Raw genomic sequence first — 17,427 nt, 5'->3', positions numbered from 1 at the left:
TGCCTAATACTGGCAATACAGAAATAAAGTGAAACGTGGCTTTTCTCCTGTTATATACTTAATTTGTCTGTAGATACTTGAAAAATTGGAAATAAGAACGGAGTAGAGATCATCTACCACTTTCTTTTGCCTCTGACTTCACCTTCATCTTTAAAATGAAAGGGTTAGAGGAGATCAGTGTTGCCTCAGCTATCAGAGCCCTAGTTCCTTGAACTGTTCAAAGAAAAATCTTCCTGTGATCAAGTCGGTGTAGGCAATGCTGTGGGAACAAAGACACACAGACTCGGGACTTGACTCAAAGCCTTAACATACAGAAGTGCGTTGAGAGTCCAGGAGGCGAATGGTTAGGGGCAGAGAGTGCTCCCAGTGGTTTTCAGATCGCCAAGACCTTTGATCATGGAACACTTTTTAATGTCTACTGAAGAGTCCGTTATAAAAGCTGGGAGATACCAGACTACGTGATTTTCTGGATCTGTATCCGTGATTCCATTGATTTCAAGGAAGAAAACATTTCACAGGCTACCTTGGACTTTATACTGTTGTAACTGGCATATATGAAAAACAGTTACAGCCATCTATTACTTTGGGGAAGGAACACCATTATTATTAATTCTGGGCTGCCCCTGTGCTCTCCTTATTTCTATGGTATCATTCTGCATCTTTGCCTTATTCTAGAAGGTCTGTATCTTGAAAGGAAGAAGTACTTCCTTGGTTTCCACTAGGAAAAAAATACACATTTTGGTAAAATTTTAATAACTTAGGGCTTAGAAATAAAGCCCCCAAATCCTTCCACCTATTTTTAATACTTTGTAGAAGAGGTCTTATATTAAACTCAAAATCAGCTTAACACCAGGGGGTGACTAGACACAAGCTACTGTTTCAAGTGTCATTTTAAGCTTCCTGGTTAAGTACACAACCTAGAAATACAGCTTTTATGTTTTTTATTATTTATTAGGTCACAATGTTTCAGAAACACAGTAGTCTCCCCTTATCTGTGGGGGATACATTCCAGGACCCCCAGTGGATGCCTGAAACTGCAGATAGTACTGAACCCTACATAGGCCATACTTTTTTCTATGCCTCATATGCTTTCACTTAAAGGAAGCACTTTACAGCTTCTCTCCGGTATCTCTGAATTGTCAGCCTCATTCCTCTTGTGCGTTGGGGCCAGGAGTAAGTGAAATAAGGGTGACTCGAGCACAAGCACTCGGATACCGCGACGGTCTCCTGACAACCGAGGAAGCCACTCAGTGACTGAGCGTGGGGAGCGTATCCAGTGTGGCTATACTGGACCGAGGGGCAATTCACGTCTGGACGGTTTGGAGCAGGAGGGTGTGAGATTTCATAATGCTTCTTAAAACAGCACACTTTCTAAACTTATGAATTGTTTATTTTCCACTTAATATTTTCAGACCAAGGTTGACTGCAGGTAGTTGAAACCGCGGAAAGTGAAACCATGGAAAGGGGGGATGACTGTATGTTAGGTCCCTTGGATTTAGGGAGTTTGGCTTCCAAATGTTCTCTTACTGGCAGAATAAAGCGGGTGTGTGTGTGTGTGTGTGTGTAAATAATAGTTTTAATTCATGCACTCCGTAAGTATTATACTCAAGGTTTTAGAGATATAGGGAAGAACAAAATATCTGGAGCTCCTCTGCCCTTGGCTTTTACTTTTCATTGGGGAAAACACAAGAATCAAATACCTTCTGTGATGTCGGGCAGCGATAAATGTCATGAAGAAAATGAAAACGGGACAGAGGGATGGGATAGGACAAGGGACGCGTGCTCCTCTGGATAGAATGGTCAGGGATGCCTGATGAGAAGGTCCCTCCTCTCCGTAGGCGTGAGGGAGTGAGCCCTGCGATTATGGGCAGAAAGGGTGTTGGGGCCGAGAGGAGCCTGGGAGAGGCCCTGAGGTGTGACTGTCTCGGGCAGCGGGGAGGCGCCGTGAGGGTGTGGTGCCTGGGCCGTGGGCGTACGAGGGCTCGGAAGGGAGGTGAAAGCAGTGGCAGAGACCATGTCACGGAGGGCCTTGTGGGCCAGTCAGGAGTTAGACTAACACCAAAGAAACGTCCCTAGACAGAGAAGGGACGTGATGTGACGTGTGTGTGTGTGTAAATCTCTCTGGAGGCCAGGAGGAGGATATGCTGTAGGGGCAACTATGTGAAGCAAGGAGCCCCGTTGGTGTCAGAAACCCGGTGTTTTAGAGCGGGGTGATGGCAGTGAAGGGCGAGGGGTGGTCAGTGTCTGGATGGTTCTGAAGAAAAACGTAGCAGCTGTGCGATGGACCAGCAAACCGTCAGGAATGACTTGGCGAGGTGGGTGGCCGTGCCCTTTATTGTGATGAAGGAGCAGCTTTGCTTGGAATGGGACCTCTCGGAGGAGAAGTCTGGCAGCATTTAGAAGCCCTGGTCTGGGCGTCAGAGAAGCTGGAAGTCAGCAGGTTCCAGATTCCTTCCTAAGCCCTGGGGCTGGATGAGGTTTCCCTGAGACGAGTGTGGGCAGAGAGGCCTGGGGAGGCCCTGCCACTCTCTATAACCTCGGAGGCAGGGGGAGAGAGAGAGAGAGAGAGAGAGAGCAGGGTCGGAAGGAAGACCGGAGGAGCAGCGGGTGAGGTGGAGCAGCGGGTGAGGTCAGGAGAACCAGGAGCAGGTGCCTGGGGAGCCAAGTGCAAGCCGCGCCAGGGAAGAGCCATCACTCCGTCACCTGCTCTGGGAAACTAGTCCAGGACGCCCTTCGGAGGGACCCTCGCTGGACGTGGTGACGTGGAGATCTTGTGCATCTCCTGTGACCTTCCAGGAGTGTTCTCGGTCATGTGGTTGGGGGGAAACCTGTCCGGGGCCCAAGAGAGAGTGAAGTGGGCTCTTGCACAGAGTTTGACCACAGGAAGGAATGGAGACATGGCACGGCGGATGTGACTCCCTGGAGACGTGTTGTTTTGTGTTTTGTTTTGTTTGTTTACTATGGTTTGTTTCCAGTGGGGGAGAGTGCAGTGTATCATCACGGGAGCAAAGTGAATGGCTGCTGGTGGGGGAGGTTCATATCTGTGCCCTAGGAGGGTGCCTGGTCTGGGAGCCCCGCAGGCCCTGCGCCCCAGCAGGAGAGAAGGCAGGCAGAGAGGTGCCCGTGTGAGGACATGGCCGGCTCTGGCAGACGGTGTTGCTTGTTTGACACAGTTACTAACACGCAGTGGGAGGACAGGGGGCCTGGTCAGAACACTGTGTGACCAGATCACCTCCAGGGAAGAGAAGTTTCTTGGTGTTAACGAATGCATTTCATGCCCAGTGATTTGTTTTACCCGTTTTTTTTTTTTTTAGAAAACCGGCACTTACATTAGCTTCCTTCACCTGTCTGCTTGGTTACTTGGTACACATGATGCCTTGTTGCCTTGATGCATTTCTTTTTAATATTTGTTATTTTAACAACAGAATCTTAAAACTGCACTGATGTTAATGTAAGTGGTTTTGGAAAGTGGAGATTGTGTAACAATGATTTAAATTCAGTTCATAATAACTGAATTTATAGTAAACGTATGACGATGAAAATTTTTATTTTACAAATATTGATTTGTTTTTCTCAGGTATATTTCATTAAAGAACACAACATTGTCGCACCATATAAAATAGAAAGAGTAAGTAAAGCTTTTCATTTATTCCCAGGAATTAATATAGTGCTTTTGAACAATAAGATTTTGTGACTCTATTAACATCTTTAATAAAATATAATAATAATGGGTATTTAAAAGCTTGTTACCTAACAGTTACAACAAAATTACCCAAGAGAATCACAGATTTTAGTCCAAGAGATTTCAATGAACTTTTTGACTTAAAAAAGTGTTTAATAGACAAAAAAAGAGTTAAAGTTCTTAGAATAAAAATTGAAATCGAACATACATCATTTATAAGATTACTGCATATTGTTGAGAATTTGTTTTTTGAGAAATATGGGTTATAAAATACCCTTATTTGAGAGCTCAATAATAATTTACAAATTCTCTTAATTGGGTGGAAGCTGTGATAGACTTGAATACAGTATCTGTTAAGTAAGCTTAGACATCACATTTAACCATTCTGTGTTACATTTAATTCCTTATGCTTCAGCTTAATGTACAGTAAAGGGATAATTCTACCAAAAGAGAATTTTACAGGACCTGGCGTCAGGGCTAGTGCTCCTTATACTGACACCTCTGTGACAGGAACAGTCGCCCTCTCTGGGGAAACAGAGGCTGATCTTGGCCCAGTTCAGGCCAGCCCGCAGTTCCTCACCAGCAGCCTGTGGAGTGCGAACTCCATGCGGTGGCCTTTGGGTTTTCTGTACAAGGAATAGTTGCATGCACCAGTTAGTCCAAACTACAAATTCTGAGGTGTAATGAGGTGGTGCTGTTGGATTTGGGGCAGGATAGTTCTTTATTGGGTGGGTCTGTCCCTCATACAGCCTATTCCCACCCCGAAAAGCCCTAATACACTGTTTCCCCATTGTGTGTGGCACCCCGCCCCCCCCAAGTTGAGAACCACTGCCTGGAGTGCTCTCCCTCTGAAGGCTCTCCTAACAGCCACCTTGAAGTGCAAAGCTGCACTCGGGCTGTTGAAAAATTATGTCAAAGGAAATGAGTGAGGTTGAAGCAAAGAAGAGGTCTTCTATTCCAATGTGAATTAGAAAGCCAAAGGATCCTCAGATTTACAAAAGGGGGGAGATAGTGACATCAACGGTGATGTCAGGCAGGAAGCCCCAGACCCTCGTTCCTCTCATGGAGATACTTCAGCAGCCATACATGGACCAGTTCTCTTCGTGAGCAATTCAAAACCAATGGAGAGCCTGCTGCACTGCAGGTCAGCCTCATTGAAGCTGGTAGGAAAATTAGTAGCGCCCGCCCCCCCCCAGCACAGTGCCATGGGACTGGGAGGAAACTCCCAGCTCCCCACTTCTCCCTGGGGAGGGAACGACAACCCTGGGCCATATGTCCCCTGTTCTGACTTTGGGGGGCAGCTGCCTGAGGGACTGGCTTCTGTCTTGCCTGCCTTGGAGCATTGACAGGACCCGGCCTACTCTAGATGCCTGGGACCACGGAGAGCAAGAGCAGGCTGGGCATCGCGCTGCTGCCCCAGAGACCTGAGGACAGCAGACAGAGGCCTGTGCAGCGAAGCAGACTCTCCCTCGGGGGCAAGAGAAAAGGAAGGAGAGCATGGGACACACAAAATTAACCATCACAACATATGTGCACCCCACCTCAATATATGCACCCACACATAGGAAGCAGACATTGACAGAATTGGAGGGAGCCATTGACAGCAACACAGGAATAGTAAGAGACTTGATGCCCCACTTCAATAATGGATAGAACATCCAGATAGAAGATGAATGAGGGAACGGAGGACTCAACACTAGAGGCCACATGAGCCTAACAGACACAGAGAGGACATTCTTCCCACCAGCAGCAGAATACACGTGGAACATGCTTCGGTTTGATCACATGTTAGGTCACAAAACAAGTTTTTTGTTTTATATTGATTTTTAGAGAGAGAGGAAGGGAGAGAGGACGAGAGAGAAACATTGATGCAAGAGCACAGCATCGATCTGCTGCCTCCTGCACATCCCCCACTGGGGACTGATCCCTCAACCTGGACATGTGCCCTGACCTGGAATCAAACCGGCAACGTTTCAGTGCATGGAACGATGCCTAACCAACCGAGCCACACTGGCCAGGGCCAAACCAAGTTTTAATGAATTTAAGAAGATCGAACTCATACCAAGTATCTTTTGCAACCACAATGAAGCAAAACTAGAAATCCATAGCAGAAGGCAAATTCACAAGTATGTGGAAATTAGCACTCTTGAGCAACCAGTGCGTCAAGGGAGAAATGTAAAGGGAAATTTAAAAATATCACAAGACAAACAAAAAGACAACATATCAAAACTCACAGGATGCAGCAAAAGCAGTACTAAGAGGGAAGTGATAAGCACCTACATTCAAAAAGAAGGATCTCAAATGTTAAAATCTAACTATACACCTCAAGGAACTAAAAAAAAAGAACAGCAAACTCAGCCAAAGTTAGCAGAACCAAGTGCAGAGTAAATGTAGCAGTAAGTCCGATGGGCTCTGCTCCCCGGAGCTCTCGTTCTGGGTGGCGTGAGGGAGGACACACCCGGTGGATGCGTGTGGCCTTCAGCCAGGGATTTGCAAATGCTCTTCACTCGAGGTTTTGGCATGCTTCACCTCTTCCTCTGTTTGTATCCTTTTCCCTTCTTGGTAGGGCAGAATGGAATATGTCTTTGAATTGGATGTTCCAGGGAAAGTGGAAGATGTTGTGGAGACGTTGCTCCAGGTAAGCCAGTGCCTGACTCGGGCATTTACTGGGCTGAGAATTCAAAACAAACTCGGGCAGAAACTTAAAAATTTTTATATTTATACATCTTACTGAAACCCTAATCTCTTTTAAAAACATGAATCAGATTTAGTTGATTACATTGACTTTATGAAAACTGTATATTAGGAAGAAGCCATACGTATATCAGAAGCGATCTTAACTGTTACCAAGTAACAGATGCTTGCTGTTATTTCATTGCTTCTAAGGAAATACCTTTATATCATCTGAGAGAAAAAATAAATTCATTGTGTATTTATAATATTGTAGCTTCACAGAGCATCCTGCCTTGACAAACTAGGGGACCAAACTGCTATGGTAAGAGTTTCTAAAGATCTGTATCTTTATTATGAATTAACTGGTATTGATTTTCACTTATAAACACTTATATCCATACTTTCCCAACGGTTCTGTTTTCATAGATAACGGCTATTTTGCAGTCACGTTTGGCTAGAACATCATTTGACAAAAACAGGTAAGCGTTCAGTGATTTTGCTTGCTTGTTATAAAAGCAGCGGGCATCTTCATCTGTTTGCCTCGCTCAGCATGTCCAGACGGATGTTGTCATCTGCCTCACCCCACACCTGCGTATCTGGGGGGATGGCCCCACCCCAGTGCAGGAGCCGTGTCAGGGGCTGCCTCCACTCTCTCCATCCTGGCGCCTGTCAGAAAGGCCAGTAGATGAGACTCTCTGACATCCTTCCTGTCTGTCAGCTCGTCTTTTCCCACTGTTATTGCCTCAGTCCAGGCCACCATCCCCTCCCACTCCCAACACTGTGACAGCTTCTAGCTTGTCTACCTGACACCAGTCTTCCCTTCTCCAACCCCCTTCCCTGCACTGTACCTATTGTACTTTTAAAATACGTTCTTCTGTCCTAGCCGGTTTTGCTCACTGTATAGAGCGTCAGCCCATGGACTGAAGTGTCTCAGGTTTGATTCTGGTCAAGGGCATGTGCCTCGGTTGCAAGCCACTTGGGGCAGCAACCAATCGATAATGCACTTCTCTTACGTCATTGTTTCTCTCTGTCTCTCTCCCTCCCTGCCACTCTCTCTAAACATCAATGGGAAAATGTCCTCGGGTGACGATTAACAAAAAATAATAAGTTAAATAAATAAATAAAATGTTCTTTCTAAAGAAGGTACTTAATTGTATCACTTGTTTGTTTAAACTCTTCAAGACTGCCCATTGCCTTCAGGGTAAAAATCTTAATCTTAGTTGGCGCACAGTCCACTTACGTTCTAGTCCTTGTTCAGGACGCCCAGTCACTGCTTGCTCTCGGATTCCACGCTCCAGCTCTGCATTGCATGCAGTTCCTGGGTGTGCCACATGGTCTCTCACCTCCGGGACTTGGTGCATGTTCCCTCCGCTAAGAGTACTCAACTCTTTTGCACCTGGCTAACTCTGATTCTTCTGATTTCAGCTCAGCTGTCAGTGTGTCCAGAAAGTCTGTTTTGGCCCTTCAAATTGTGATGGGTACCTTCCGGAGGAATCCTATGGGGACCAAGAAACTACATTTTTATTGGTCTAATGTGGCTTTTTAAAATTATTATTGACTTTCTTAGCTTTTCTAAGTATACAGTGTATTTTCTGAAAACAGTTATAATTTAATACTAACCTGTTCTCTGTTTGACTGTCTAAATCAGGCGTCCTCAAACTACGGCCCGCGGGCCACATGCGGGTGTTTTTGCCGTTTTGTTGTTTTACTTCAAAATAAGATATGTGCGATGTGCATAGGAATTTGTTCATAGTTTTTTTTAAACTATAGTCCGGCCCTCCAACGGTCTGAGGGACAGTGAACTGGCCCCCTGTTTAAAAAGTTTGAGGACCCCTGGTCTAAATAATTTACAATGGAGTAGTAGAGAAATCATCTTTGATTAGTTTTACTGTAGTAAGTCCACTAAAGAATGTACAGTTGACACTTGGACAATGTGGGAGTTAGGGTGACAACCCCCACATAGTCAAAACTTAACTACTCAGAGCTACTGTTGACCTTACGGATCACATCAAGTCGATTAATGCATATTTTGTACATTATATGTATTGTATACTACACAATAAAGTAAGCTAGAGAAAAGAAAGTGTTATGAAGACAATCATAAGGAAGAAAAAATACATTTACAGTATTTATTGAAAAAAAAACCATTAGATAAGTGGATCCTTATAGTTCAAACTGTGTTGATCATGGGTCAGCTGGACTTAGGAGCTGACATTCAAGTTACTGTAATTGTGTTTTCATAGTCTTATGAAGTGTAGTGTGAAATACATGCTACCTATGCAAAAATGGCCTATATGGCTATGAAAGTAGGCCTTAAGTACAGAAAGAGAGAAAATGTTGTTAATTTAAGAGTAGTTTCTACGTCAGTTTATTTTGAGCTAATGGGTTATTTGGCTTCATTTACTTGTCTATCCTTCTCAGTACCTAACCTCACCTGTTTTTTAAAAGTTGAATTTTCATTTTACCATTTAACCCTTTGCACTTGCTTGCAATTTTAATCTCTATGCTACCGATGCTAACCGTGTCGAGTCACACGCGACATCCGAGTGCAAAAGAATGTCAGTTTTATTTGTGACCGATTTTGTGATGCTCACCAAACCCTCCAGCAGAAGCAGTACTGATTTATGTTACCATTTATTTTGTAGAAAGTCGGTGTTCAGACAAATCTTACGCGAAGTCACACTGTAACTCTCTTAGGTAAAGTTAAACCTAGAGAGTAGATCGGTTTCTGATTCCTTTTTTATATTTTTTGCTTTTGCTGAAATGACCAGGTTCCAAAGTGTTTCTGAGAAGCTGCACATGGAATGCAAAGCAGAAATGGTGACCCCTCTGGTGACAAACCCCGGGCACGTGTGCATCACTGACACCACCCTGTATTTTCAGCCTCTCAACGGGTACCCGGTACGTGACGACGGCGGGCCGATGGCGAGCCCCATTAGCGCGGGGCTCTTCACCTTACGCTCTTTCCTGTGGGCGTGACCTCACCGTCACAGTGTGCTCACGTTTTGGTGAGGATCCAAATGACCTCCCCGCCCCTCCACCGATGGTGTGCTTAACAGGCTCCCTGTGGGGTCCTGAGGAATCTGAGTGTGAGCGCGTCTGGTCGGTTTGCAGTTTGGGGTCACTTGCTCTCAGTGTTGTGAAAAGAAGCCCTGCCCGTCCCGACTTGAATAAAGGCTCGTGAGAGTGTTCTACCTTTCTGCGCGGAGGCACTTCTGCAAGAGACAAGTGAAATAATGTCAAGATTTAAGAAGAAGTGAATGTTTTCTGTATATCTGCTTACGTATGTGCCTGCGTTGGTACTTCTTGTTTTTCCTTTATGGCCAACCAAGTCAGGAAATCTGAATCTTTCCCCAAAGAGGCAGTTGGACGTGGTCCTTGCCCAGCCAGAGCAGGTGCACGCAGCGATGCTGCAGGGGGCGGCCGCAGGGCGTCTCTGTGGCGGTGGAGCTCGTCTCCCTTTCACAGTGACGTTAGACTTCCTAGGCCGGTGAGTGAAAATAACTCCGATCCCCACACTGCGTCTTATGGAGACGGGTGGCTTTATCTGGATCTAGCCCCTTTTGGGAGTGGCTCACTGAAGGGACAGAAATCCTGATGTGCTCTCATGGTGCCGTTGGACCATTTAGCAGGGAAGTTTCAAGAACAGGAGTGATTCCTGCCACAGGTGATACCCTGGAAATGCTCCAGGCTGGTCAGCCATTACTATATGGCACTAAAACTTCTAATACTTTTCTAAGGGAAAGATAATGCTGTAATAATTCTGTCCACCAGGTGGTGGGGCACGCTTGCCAAACCCTCCAATGGAAGCTGTACACATTGCTGATGGGCATTCTCTAGCCATGCAATAACATTGGCTTACCCACTGCTGTTACTATAGCTCAGGGTCAAAAACTTTTGGAAAAATATGAGTGTGTGCCATAGCTTCAGGATTCATAGTATGAGCATTGATCCCTTCCACTCAGAAATAGGAAAATGAACTGGTCACCGTTTAGCCAATCTCATTGCCTTTTCTAACCTCATTCATCTCTTACTAGCATTTTAAGGTTTTAAAGAAGCAAGAAAAGTACCCTCCTTATGAAATAAAAAGTTTAGAAGTCCTGCTTTATACTATAATTGTTTGTGAGCCTTAATACACTACAGTTTTTAAGGAGACAAAAGACAAGATTCTAAAATAAGATGAGTGAGTACTAAGGAAACCATTGCTCTATAAAAGAATAGCAAAATTCCTAAGGGGTTATCTATAACCAATCCTGTTTTAAAAAAATAATGTTTTTACTGATTTTTAGAGAGGAAAGGAGAGGGATAGAGAGAAATATTGATGAGAGAAAAACATCATCAATTGGCTGCCTCCTGCACACCCCGTCCTGGGGATCAAGCCCACAGCCCAGGCATGTGCTGTGACTGGGAATCAAACTAGTGACCTCTTGGTTCATGGGTGGATGCTCAACCACTGAACCACACCGGCCAGGCTCTATACCAATCCTTTAATATTCCATAACACTCAGCAGCCTTGTGATAACCTGAAAGATGAACGCATTACCATATTTTTGGTGCCAAATGGAGGTAGGGAGACTTGTCCAAGGTCACAAAGCAAAAAAAGGGCAGGCTGGAATGTTAAACCAGATACGCCTTGTTTAAGACCTCCCTTTCCAGTTGTTCACCTTGTAACACATCAGGAAGGCAAGATTTGGTCATTTGGTTCCGCTTTCTGATAACTAAAGATCCACTTCTTCTAATGGTGTCAGAATGTTGACCTTTGAGATAGCCTCTTTACTTTTACAGAAACCTGTGGTCCAGATCACACTCCAAGACGTCTGCCGCATTTACAAAAGGAGGCACGGCCTCATGCCTTTGGTGAGTTCAAGTGGAATGTCAGTTCTAGGTGAATGATTGTCCTCGTTTCGGTTTAACCCGTGAATTGTTAATGTATAAACACCGTGGCCTGTCTGTGAAGTGTAAGTGTGCTGTGTTGTAAGCAAGTGGACTCTGGGTCCTGCTGCTCTTCCTTTTGGATGAGCTAGAAATTTATAAAGGAATAACTCCCTTCTCTGCACAAGAAGGCTGCTGTGGGAATGTTTTTGGCTCCAAGAGCAAGAGGGATGGGGTGCACTGCCTTGAGTTCCTCACCCCTGTGTGCTCAGAGTCCCTGGGGTTATGCAGGGATAATCTATGCAGAGCAATCCAGTGTGACTTGCACCATCTGCCCATAGCAACTAGATCTCAGAGTAAAATTCGGAAGCTAGTACAAAATGAACTCTTCATTGGATCTGTAGTGTCTTCGGTTAGCGTCGAGGAATTCAGCCTTCAGCTTGGAAGTGAGAAAAATGAACAAAATAACCGATTAAATCATATGGGCAGTTCTTCCTCCCATTCCCCTAGATAAGCATATGTCCATACTTAATGTTAGTCTTACATGCTGACCTTAGAAACCAATCCCCACATAAGGTGTGATTCCAGTTTTTAATTTGACCTGAGTATAAATTCATTTGTTCTCCTGTGAAGATGACCAATCACCTGGCAGGTAGCATTACCAAAGCACTGTTGAATTTTAAGCACCTCATTTTTGTTTCATATTTGTGAAATTTGTCTTTTCCTATCTATTTAACTTAAAAGGATACTCTTCATTTCTAGTGCTAATAGAGAATTATGGATTCATACTATTGAAAATCTCCTCCTTTGGGCATAAAGAGACAGTCGAAAAAGAGAAGAAATTGAAATTAAGTGTCTTCTGTGTACTGGGCAATTTATGTACAATATTTGTTATCATGACAGTCCCTGTGAGGTAGATGATATTCTATTTTATAAAGAAATTGAGATTCTAAGAGTTAATTTCCTCTGTTCCTTAACTAGTAGATGGTAAAAGCCTGTATTTCAACCAAGAACAAGTCTGCTTTTGTCATTTCTTTGTCTATTTCTGTCCTATCTCAGGCTTATCAATACGACCTTCACAAAGCTGAGTTTTCTTAAGAATAACTGCAAGTCGCCCTGCCTGTTGTGGCTCAGTTGGGTGGGCATCATCCTGCCTGTTCTGTTCCCAGTCAGGGCACATGCCTGGTTGCTGACTCAGTCCCCAGTAGGGCACGTGCAGGAGGCAGTCTCTCATCAGTGTTTCTCTCTTCCTCTCCCTCTTCTTTCTTCTCTCTCTCTAAAATCAATAAAAACATATTTAAAAAAATAACTGCAAGTTATTAGTTGAATAGTTATTCAATTATCAATTTGTTAGATTGACATAATAATTTAATTATAATAGAAAGCTAACCATTTATATTTGAAGATGTGTGAAGACATGGATCAGCCAATTTTGAATTTCAAAATACTAAATTTACAAAAGGTTTTATCAATAAAAATAATCAACACTAAAAGGGATTTTACACAATTTAAAGATACAAGTCTTGTTCTCAGGAAATTTATATATACATACATATATACACATTGCTGAATCAAATTTAAAGCTGGAGAATGTGAATACAAGGGCTACAAGTAAAAAATGTAGATGTTTAATGGGAAGGCTTTTGTGATTGTATAGCTTATATTGCAATTGCAAGATTAATGAAATGCTATTTGTTTTATTCTTTTCTTTCTGAATGTATAGGGATTGGAAGTGTTTTGCACAGAAGATGACCTGTGTTCTGACATCTACCTAAAGTTCTACGACCCTCAAGATAGAGATGAACTCTATTTTTATATTGCCGCATATCTAGGTCTGGTGTTTATCCTTCATTGTTCTATTCATAGGGAGGTAGTTCAACTCCTAAGTAACCAGGATAGGAAATAAGAGAAGGAAAAAGAAAAATGCTGGATCTAGAATCGCCTCTCTGTGGTTCTATCCATTGCTTCTTCATAATTAACTACAGTTGGCAAGATGGCATTTTAAAAAACCAAAGGAAACATAACTGAATTTTGGTAATAGTTCATTGTGCGTTTTAAAAACTTGATAAATATATTTAAATTTTTTTGGATTTTAACAACACACAAATTGAATGGATTATAAAGACTCCCCTTAATTATTTCTATGTCCAGTCATGTCTTATATTAGTTTATGAAAACCACGATTCAGTTCCTTAATGTGAGAGGCAGTGAGCTCTCCAGTCATATGTTTGTGTTCATTAATTGTGGTCTTAATCCCGACGCTAGAAAACAATACAAAAGAAACATATGAACCTCAAGGCTCAGTATGAAACCTGTGGGACTGAATTTGCTTTTAATTAACATTTCCTCAGTCTTCCATGGAAAGTGTGAATTTTCCCACCCTTGTTAGAGGAACACCTGTATTTTTCTTTTCACGCATAAATATATTAATTTGTATGGCTGACTGTAATTATTCTTGTTTACAAAGTTGCTAGATGACTAGAATGATTTCTAAAAATAGATGTTGGGATTTTATTAATACCATTTTAATTTTGTTTGCTCTTCTGGTGTACAGTGAAGCCATTTCTGAGCTCTAGAGCGAAAACAAACTGTACCCTACTTTTATTTTTTCTTAAAGTGCATTTTTCAGAAATGCATTGAAAAGACTACACTTAAAGTACCTAGTGTTTGCATGCCAAGTAAAACTTAGCCAACGTCCGCCGAGCTCAGCGGTGACCTTGCGGCCTGTCCTCCTCAGAGCACCACGTCGCGGAGCGCACGGCCGAGAGCTACACGCTGCAGTGGCAGCGCGGGCACCTCTCCAACTACCAGTACCTGCTGCACCTCAACAACCTGGCCGACCGCAGCTGCAACGACCTGTCCCAGTACCCGGTGTTCCCGTGGATAATCAGCGATTACTGCAGCTCAGAACTGGGTAAGTGCCTCCAGGCTACCTCTTAAAGGCGAGAAAAAGTACTCTGTTGTAGCTTCTGACGTGATCTTTGAATAGGTTAGAACCCATTTTAACTTTGTTACTAAGGATTGCTAGTTGTCATTTCAATGTTAATATAAATAATATGTGTTTTTATGTTTTCTCCACTGTCTCTTAATTTTCTTAATCCCAAAAATAGTACTCACATATTCTTAAAGGACATGCCCAGAAAATATGCATATAATTTTTAAAAATTCTTTATTGTTTAAAGTATTACATATAGTATTACATAGGTCTCCTTTTTCCCCCATTGACCTCTCCCCAGCCACCCCCACCCCATATGCATATAATTTTAAGCCATATTATCATTACTATCTATAAATACCAAGTTTTGAAATACTGTAGTTTTTTACTTTGAAAATTGCCTCAGATTACCCTATTTTAAAATTTACATTAAAATGTGATTAACAAACTGATAACTATTCATTGTAGGACATTTAGAATGTACTAAAATATTTTTAAAAGGAAATAAAAATCATCAATTATTACATTACTGAGAGGTAGCCATTTTAATTTTATGGTATATGTACTTCTCTCAAATTATTTTAACAAAAATAGTGATTGTATTGTGATTTTATTTTTTAATATTAAAAATTACATATTGTGAACAATAAATTCCTTTGGACAGTTCACTTATTGAACTCTGTACTTGAAAGAGATAACGGATTTTCTAGGAATATGATAATTTATTTCTCTGATAATACTCAGGTTCCCAGTTCTCAAATTATGCTACTATTACAATGTAGTATATTTGCTGTAATTCAAACTTAAAAAGTAAATCTTAGTAGAAGAATAATGGGTTTTTAAATTTTGGGTTTTTTTTGTTGTTGTCTTACTTGGAATATAGCTTTTTTCAGTAGGCCTTTTTTTAAAAAAATCCATATTTATGATGTTTTCACTTCTGAATGGATGTTGCTAAATTAAAACTCAAAAGTTCTCACCTTTACAGCTATATAAGTAACTACCAGAAATACTACAATTCTAAAGGTCTCGGTTTTTTAAAACTATTTATTTTGTGGAAATAAATGTGTACATGTGAATCAGTTCATGGAGGTAATGTTATTAAGTATAGGTTTGCTTGCTTTATTTATTCTAATTAATTAATTAAAAAATTTTTTTTTACTTACATAGATTTGTCAAACCCAGGAACCTTCCGGGATCTTGGGAAACCAGTCGGGGCCCTAAATAAGGAGCGACTGGAGAGACTGCTGGTACGTGGATGTAAGGGTTCTCGGTCTAAAAGGAACTTCCTGAACCATGGCCTCTGTTTTTATAGGAACTGAAACTCACTTCATCAAGACTTCATGGAAACATGTCCAGAGTGATCACGTGTTGTTGTTTTCTTTTATTCTTACTTTCCCCCACCCCTCTGCCTGCTGCCTTCCCCAGTGAATTTAGCTGCTCACTATTTGCATTTTTTTTGCCTACAATTCAGGAAGTGGAGGCTGACCTGATTACCAATGTACTAACTTACTTTCATAAAGGGTTCTCTCTAGTAAATAGCACAAGGGACGCATAAAATGCCTTCCACCTTCCATTCCATCCAGCCCCAACATTACCACTGCGCCAAGAAAACCAAAATACTTGTCACGGGAATGCTGTGTTTATTCTTTTTATCTTTCCTTTTCCTATTTAAGAGAGAAATTGAGGAGTATAATGTACTCATGCCTGGATTTCTTTTAGGCTTTTACTACATGAGTCACTTGTTATTTTCATAGCCAACACTTAGTAGTCTTTTTTCTCTCACATATTATAGGCACGCTACCAGGAGATGCCAGAGCCAAAGTTCATGTATGGCAGTCACTACTCTTCACCGGGTTACGTGCTGTTTTATCTTGTCAGGATCGGTAAGGTTCTTTATCATTACCCCAAGTCAGTGTTATTTCACGTGGGTTCTTCAGTGAGTCTGAATCTCATTAACTCTGATTTCCCCCCTCCAGCACCAGAATATATGCTGTGCCTACAGAATGGAAGATTTGATAATGCAGATAGAATGTTCAACAGGTTTGACATAAATGCCTCACCTACCATTTTTTATACTTCCTAATAATATATGCACAGTATGTTTGTTTTAAAAAACTATGTATAGGGCCAAAAATGTAAAGATATGCAAAAAAATCACTAATTGTTATATATATTCCTTTTAGGCTTTTTCTAGTTGTGTGTGTGTGCGTGTGTGCGTGTGTGCGTGTGTGTGTGTGTGTGTGTGTGTGTGTGTGTGTAAATGTGAGAACATATTTTAAATACAGTTTTTGTCCCACTTTTTGTATCCAATTAGATCTTGAAGTTTTCCCCATGTTATTAGATGTTTTTGAAAACAGTCTCACATCTTAATGTATGCCAGAATATATTTTAACTGTTTCTCTATTGTTGGACATTCAGAGTGTTTCCAACATTATTTCATTATTCTAAATAATTTTTAAAAATTTATTTTTATTGATTTCAGAGAGGAAGGGAAGGGAGAGGGAGAGGGAGAGATAGAAACATCAATGATGAGACAATCGTTGATCAGCTGCTTCCTGTACACCCCACACTGGGGATCGAGCCCACAACCTGGGCATGTGCCCTGACCAGGAATCGAATCGTGACCTCCTGGTTCATAGGTCAATAATTTTGCTATGAGTTGAATACAATTCCATGTGGGTCTGTAAATAACTTTTTTTAAATTATAAAAGTAATACTTCTTTACCAAAAAAAAAACAAAACACCCCATCAGAAAATATAAAGAGGAAAATAAAGTTCAGTTAGCATCTGTCCACACTGAGAAAATTTTCATTAACCTTTGGTCTGTGTCTTTCCAATCGTTGTTTAAGCTCTACACGTTTGTTTATAATTCCTTTTTGAGATGAGCTGTTAAAATAGTTGTGCTAGTTTTCTAGTGTTTAAGCACCTGCCTCCACTGGTCCTTCAATGAGGCAATATGGGTGCAGAGGCTCCTGGCATGGACTTGGAGACATTCCATCTGGGCCTTGTTCTGACTCCACGCCCACTCCCACATTTCCCATGTGAGCCTAGCGAATTTTTCTCTTCCGTGAAAGGGGGATTGAGTTAATGAGAGAATGAGTTGATATAGGTAAAGTGTAGAACAACACCTCGGTGTAGAGAAAGCTCTGTGGTTGCTCTATACCCTTGAGTTAAAATCAGTTTAATTTTTATTTTATTTTATTTAGCATTGCAGAAACTTGGAAAAATTGTTTGGATGGTGCCACAGATTTTAAAGAGGTAAGCG

The 17,427-nt window shown here is 41.9% G+C and overlaps 1 protein-coding gene across 1 annotated transcript in view; it reads left to right on the top strand.

The window, feature by feature from the left end:
* Positions 1-17,427, top strand: part of NSMAF (neutral sphingomyelinase activation associated factor) — a 43,648-nt gene that overhangs the window by 13,220 nt on the left and 13,001 nt on the right. The window contains exons 6-17 of the mRNA XM_054708563.1: positions 3,578-3,628; positions 6,249-6,320; positions 6,630-6,677; positions 6,782-6,834; positions 9,127-9,256; positions 11,141-11,212; positions 12,951-13,059; positions 13,965-14,141; positions 15,330-15,409; positions 15,955-16,045; positions 16,139-16,202; positions 17,369-17,420. Coding sequence (XP_054564538.1) covers positions 3,578-3,628; positions 6,249-6,320; positions 6,630-6,677; positions 6,782-6,834; positions 9,127-9,256; positions 11,141-11,212; positions 12,951-13,059; positions 13,965-14,141; positions 15,330-15,409; positions 15,955-16,045; positions 16,139-16,202; positions 17,369-17,420 — 999 coding nt within the window. The remainder of the gene's footprint in view (positions 1-3,577; positions 3,629-6,248; positions 6,321-6,629; positions 6,678-6,781; positions 6,835-9,126; positions 9,257-11,140; positions 11,213-12,950; positions 13,060-13,964; positions 14,142-15,329; positions 15,410-15,954; positions 16,046-16,138; positions 16,203-17,368; positions 17,421-17,427) is intronic.

Source organism: Eptesicus fuscus, chromosome 19 (genome assembly GCF_027574615.1).
Source record: "Eptesicus fuscus isolate TK198812 chromosome 19, DD_ASM_mEF_20220401, whole genome shotgun sequence".
Lineage (NCBI taxonomy): Eukaryota > Metazoa > Chordata > Mammalia > Chiroptera > Vespertilionidae > Eptesicus > Eptesicus fuscus.
The sequence above is the reverse complement of the archived record's forward strand: the minus strand, read 5'-3'. Positions and strand labels throughout refer to the sequence as shown.